We start from the raw sequence: 6,059 nt of genomic DNA on the forward strand, positions 1-6,059 counted from the left end.
ACTGGTTTGGTTGTACATGTGATTATTTTGATGCGCGCCCGTGTCAACTAGAAAGCATTTGGGATAGGGTTATTCCTGTTAGGGTCGAGATGTCTTGTTAAAAGTAAAAGACCGGCTGGTCTACCGATGATAAAGCGAGAAAGATTAGAGAGACTCATGAATTTGAGGAGTTTGACTGCTTTGGTCAGCGACAGCTCACGTTAGACTTCCGGCGCTTACGGAAGTAAGGACCAGATGAACCCACAACTAACATGCGCTGCCGGGGACACCAAACCGTCCTGTGTCCTTTTATTTCTGTATTAGCACGAAATAAACCTGTCGGCTGTATCTTTTTTTGTCTTTTAAACACTTTTGAGGCCACACATCCCTAGTGCATATGAACCGAAACCTTGTCGATATGAGAAGAGAGCAAAGAGTTTTAAGTTTTGAGTTAAAAGAGTGGAGGTTTCATATTTTTCGATCACAATATTTAAGCCTCTTGTTGGAATTTTGTATAGCACGACCTTGCTTTCACAGCTATCCACAGGGAGTTGAGAAATGTTTTAGATAGGACCTGTGGACATGGTTTTTTATTGGATTAGATAACAATCATTAATTGTTAAATGAGCTTTATCAAATCCATGCAACTTCCAGCAAGAAACGCTCAAATCTGATCTTCCAGGAATTTTTTTAAAGAAAATTTAATTGAGAGAGTAATCAAAATCCAATATAATCTAGTTATTATGCATCTAGTAGACTGGTACTGTGACAGCAATCAACAAGATGTTGACCCAATACTTTTAGCACTCGGCCTGAATTGTTGCATATGGGGTCCATCATCAACCATGAAGATGCGGTGAGGCATCAATGTTACTATCAAACTAGCAATTTGCATTTGCATTAGAAAAAAAGAAAAAAACTTTATGCTGGCCCCACTCTCCAATTAGAAGAAAAGGGACCGGGAAGCTTGTGGCTGGTGGAGACAGACCGGAAACAATACCTTTATTATGATGACTTCCCACTAATGAACAATTCTTCTTAAAGTTTGCCTTCCCATTAGACTTGATCAATTCCATCACAATAACATGCATAATATTTGTAATTGTGATGGACATCTAGGTGTCTTATCCTAGGGAACATCTATCTATCTTCTATATTTTATTAGCCTATTACTTCAAAGAGCACCATTCCAAGCCAATTTCAACATATATATTGAATTATTAAGTTACTTCGATCATTTCTTACATTATTATTGTTATTTCTCTTTTATCATTATTGATTAGGTCATGTCATGAGTATACAATCTTTGAAGTTGGGGATTAACTGATTGATCAACTTAAGCTCACGACTCAAATCGATTAACAACATATTATATATTTCTGTATAATCTGTTTGTGTACATAGCAGTTCTCTTTAAAAAAAAGTGTAAATATATAATATTGAACCCGATCAGCTAAGTACAAAATATATAGAGCCATAGGTCAATCCAAAAACCAATATGAGTTGGGATGATTCCAACCATATCCAAGAAAACTACATGTACTTAAAGAAGCTGATCATATATTCTCTTTTAAACTGATCTTATGTTAACATGATCGATCTCATATTCCTCTGATCTTGAGAACACACCCCCACAAAAAAAACAAAAGGTGAGAAACTCAGTGCCTGCCTAGAATTACCCATCTCGCTGGACTTGAATACACGAAATTAAAGCTCCATAACGAAGGTCATCAAGTTATATATATATATATACTCGCATGCATATATAATATTAATTAGCTCATGATCAACCCCAAAATAGAGAAGGAAATACATTAATTCAAGTAATTATACGTTTCATGTCACTCTCAAACAAATAATCTCAGAATCTTTCTTTCACTACCCGATCCCTCTGTAATACAATTACCACCCGTATAATCACTTCCCAACGTCGTCGTTTCGGACTCCACAGACGGGCTCCTTCTGATCTTCCTTACTTTCTCTCTCTTATGCAAATTATCATTACCGGCTGTCAAGCAAAGATCCAGATCCAGTACTGGACCCGCACACCGCTGCTTGTTGCCATGGGCTCCCGAAGCATCAACCTCCAGCTCAGGCATCGAAGCTTGCTCGCCAAGAAACTCCGGTGAGGCCCGTAACGAGCCGCCTTGGAGAACCGTCTCCACCGCCGATTGGCACACCTTCCAGTTCCCTGTCAAAAGTAGTCCCACCACTCCGTTCACCGGATTTACGGTCCGTCCCACCGCTTCAAATAACAACGACTGAAACAAAGCTAACCCAGAAAACAAAAAGAAAAACCAATATTTAACGTCAGTTTCTAAACAAGCCTGACTATTTAACCTAGCTTCACTGTGAAATTAGAATCCTAGAACATCTGATGTATACTATGTAAACATATTTGAACGTGTGTGTACACATATATATATATATATACATACAGGGTCTTTGGTGTTCAGGGACACCGGAAATGAAGGACATGAGACAGGCACGGCCAAAGAACTTGGCGACGAAGATGGTGGCGTGAGCTTGCGCTTGAGGTTTGTCTATCGATTGCAGGCATTGTCGAAGCATGCAATTGTCGCTGCAACCCTTTCGAAGAACCCTACAGCCATTGCAACTCATGATCTTCTGCACATTAATTTGAAAGCCGAGATTCAAGGAAGAAGGAGATGAAAAGCTTTTCTTGATGCAGCTAGAGAGAGAGAGAGAGAGAGAGAGGATTTGAAGACAGGCGAAAGATGTGGTCTTGAGGAGGATATATAATGGGAAAAATATAGTTGCAAGTAAAATTGTTCACTAATCTGTGCATCAATATAATGTGATTGGTTAAAAAATACATTTAATTGAAAACAGTGTTAATTTAAAATTTAAGTATGAATAAATCAATATTGATATATAGATTAGTGCACGACTGTTCTTGTATGTAGCAAAACTCTATATAACGTGGGTGTGCATTGGAGTAAGTGGGTCATTATTGGAGTGATTAGACGTACTTAACCATGGTTAGTTATAGCCTTTAGGTGGTACTGGATGATCAGTCGAGATTATTTATTTATTTCGTGTGTATATAAACATTAATGTTGCCATATATAAATAATTATTAGGAGTGCTTCACTTTGATTATCTTGTTATAAGAGATGACTTTTCTAGATAAACCACATATATATAGCTAAAACCTGATTAAATTATGAACCCTTAATGATAAAAGCATCATGAATTGAAGCACTACTATGGTTTTAATTTTACTTCAAATAAGATCCCTATATATATAATATATAGTTTTAATTAATTATAAAATCAAAGTCAAAATTAAGTTTTTATATATAAATTATGACATTAAGAATGGTTTTTTTTAGAATGGCCTGGTGGCGTGTGCCACTGTGGTCTAGCTGGTGGAGATAAGGGGAGGTGGCTACTGGGGTTCCATCGATCTTCCAAAGAAGTGGGTGAGAGGCGGCTCCGTGTCTCCGCGAATGGTGATCAGGCTGCTCCTCCGTACGTTGGATTCTCATGCATGAATACTGTCTAGCTCCCAGCATATTCTTTTTCTGCTTCTGATTAAATAAATCAATTTCTCTTTATGAGTTTTGAGTTCACACGTACATGGCTGGGATCGAGGCGCATGCATGGGACTCAGATCATGGATTCATGAGCTAATGTCTTGGAGAGCCGTACGCACAACGGAGCACCACTGATCTTCAACAACCTACTGCATGCGGTATTCCATAAACTCAATCTGGGTTTCAAACGTTCATTATTGGAGCATGGATATATATAAGTGTGGTGGCCAGTTGTACATGTAAATGACTACTAATGTGCATGTTTTCTTTTGGGTAAGGATACCTTTTTAATAATTTCTTTATTAATGTCCAATCTTATTTTCTCATTTCATCAATAATGGAACTAAGAATCTGCAGCCCAAAATGTAGAACCAATAGGGGGACTGATCGGCCATAATCATGGCAATTCATAAAGGTAAACAAATGCTAAATTATATACACAATATTCTTTCATTGTATGTGGGTCTGGCTGGCTGTATCTCAGCCTTGATAAGTACTGATGGGCAAAGAATTTCAACTTTGAGTAGTGAGTGGCAGCAGTTACAATGTGCAAAAACTAGAAAACAAAATAAAATAAAATAAAAGAGTTGGTGTTACCATGTACAGCATATATATATATATATATACATACACGAATATGAAGACAAGGATGACGATGGTGATGAGGCGGAGTCCTTGGAAATATAGTGGCGACTCGGGTACGTGGCGTATTGATCCAAGTGATTAGGACCGGCCACCATTTGCATCAACAAATTAACTAATTTAAATGCTTGTTACTAATATACTATATCATGTCCCCCACATAAAAGTTTTAAGTTTGTGGAGAATGGGATTCGGATTCATGAACATAGGTTTTAACTTTCACATAGCTCACTTTTGACTTTTTTTTTTTGAAATCCAAATTTGTTTAAATTAAGCAACTCTTGCGACGATATTGTCAAGTCTGCATATCTTCCATTAAATTAAAGATATATAGAATTATATATATGGATATGAGATCATTATAAGAAAAATGATATTTGTAGTCATGAAGTGGCTAACTATCGTACAATTATTTCGAGAAAAGTGAATAAATACAAGATTCACGTGAAAAAAATTAATTTTTTTAATAATACATATCACTTTTTTTCAAAAGTAATTACGTATCACTTGTATATTTTATGACTTTATGTAACATTGCTCGACCTAAAATAAGTTAGATTGGCTATACGTAATATATAGGCTTTGAGAGGGACATTTTTGGCGTTTAATAAATATATTTTTATATGTACAAACTTAGTTTCAAAGTGTCTCTTCCATGAACTAGAAAGACATACCTTAATGAAGTTCGGAAAGGGCAATAGCTTGTGTTATAAGCTGACACCATTGGTCTCGCGCGCAACGCATGCAAGGCACGAATGGCAATTCATTTAATTTAGTTTATTATCTATTCTATTCCTCATCATGTATCATCAATTTTGAATCTAACTAATTAGTTAATAGGTCAAGTTGCTGTTAAAATAAAGATTAAAAAGATTATAATATATATATATATAAGTATTAGTCTCGCATTGATATGACATTATCCGTCAATCTTTAAATTTAATTTTTAATTTTTCGCCTGATCGACTTTCGTAATAAATATATCTATAAATTTAATTTTAATTTTTAATTTAATTTAAAATAGAGCTGAAGAGAAAAGATCATGAATATTCTTGTGAGGATCATTTTGAAGTTTGTATCATGTGTATTTCAGGTTTTGTTTGTTTTGATGGATGCCGGATTTATAGCTGTCATGTTCTCAATCATGTCTTCCTTACCTTACTTATCATTTCACTGTTTACCGTTTTAGCTTCATGTGTAGGGAAAATAAATCAATAAAACAGTATGACCGACCATGCATTACAGTTTTTCTTTTCGTTGCAGACCTAAATTTATTGCTGGTTTATCTATAACCGGAGAAGGATTGAGTAATGCTAAGTGGATTTATGAAATGTACAAATATTGTATAATCATTTTAATAAAAAATAAGGTTTATGATTAAAAAATTAATTAATTTTTTTTACGTAAATCTTATATTTACTTACTTTTTAAAAAGAAATTAAGAGGCACTTACACATTTCTCTTCTATAAATAAAAATATTTGAGTCTTGAATCCCAAGCTCAAGAAAGAGTTTCCCATTAGAAAAGTCGGCAGACGATTTGGGCAACTATAAGATGTTGAAGCACGGCCGAGGAGTGTGTGTAGTCTGGGCTGAAATTATTCTCTTTAGGCCCCTTTTCGTTTTTTTTTTTTTTTAATGGATCCAAGCCTTCTGAATTGTGCCGATTTCTCGAGTTCTTGGGGTTGCAAGCCGTCTTCTTGAAAACACCCATTTTTACTATTCACTGCAAATTGTGAATGAGATTATGAATGCAATGCATTATTTATATGTCGCCAAGTCCTCTTGTGTGCTGAAAAGAGATGAGTGCCCTTGTTGCCAGGTCACGTTACAAAACCTGCTAACACTGAAGTCCTATTTCTCATGTGGACATCTGTGG

At 35.7% G+C, this 6,059-nt stretch overlaps 1 protein-coding gene across 1 annotated transcript; it reads right to left on the reverse strand.

Annotated features, from left to right (window-relative positions):
* Positions 1-1,777: 1,777 nt before the first annotated feature.
* Positions 1,778-2,705, reverse strand: LOC122311245 (LOB domain-containing protein 38-like). Its single transcript, XM_043125712.1, has 2 exons — positions 2,418-2,705; positions 1,778-2,251 (listed from the first exon to the last, which is right to left on the reverse strand). Exons 1-2 carry the CDS (start codon positions 2,599-2,601, stop codon positions 1,827-1,829), a joined length of 609 nt encoding a protein of 202 aa, XP_042981646.1. The 5' UTR covers positions 2,602-2,705; the 3' UTR covers positions 1,778-1,826.
* Positions 2,706-6,059: the final 3,354 nt, after the last annotated feature.

Source organism: Carya illinoinensis, chromosome 5 (assembly GCF_018687715.1).
Source record: "Carya illinoinensis cultivar Pawnee chromosome 5, C.illinoinensisPawnee_v1, whole genome shotgun sequence".
Taxonomy (NCBI): Eukaryota; Viridiplantae; Streptophyta; class Magnoliopsida; order Fagales; family Juglandaceae; genus Carya; species Carya illinoinensis.

Bases quoted from the DNA above. Each gene is read 5' to 3' on its own strand.
- LOC122311245 (XM_043125712.1), bottom strand. From the start codon at position 2,601: ATGAGTTGCAATGGCTGTAGGGTTCTTCGAAAGGGTTGCAGCGACAAT. The intron at 2,252-2,417 runs GTATGTATATAT...TTTCTGGGTTAG, and splicing joins CCCTGAACACCAAAGACCCT to CTTTGTTTCAGTCGTTGTTA.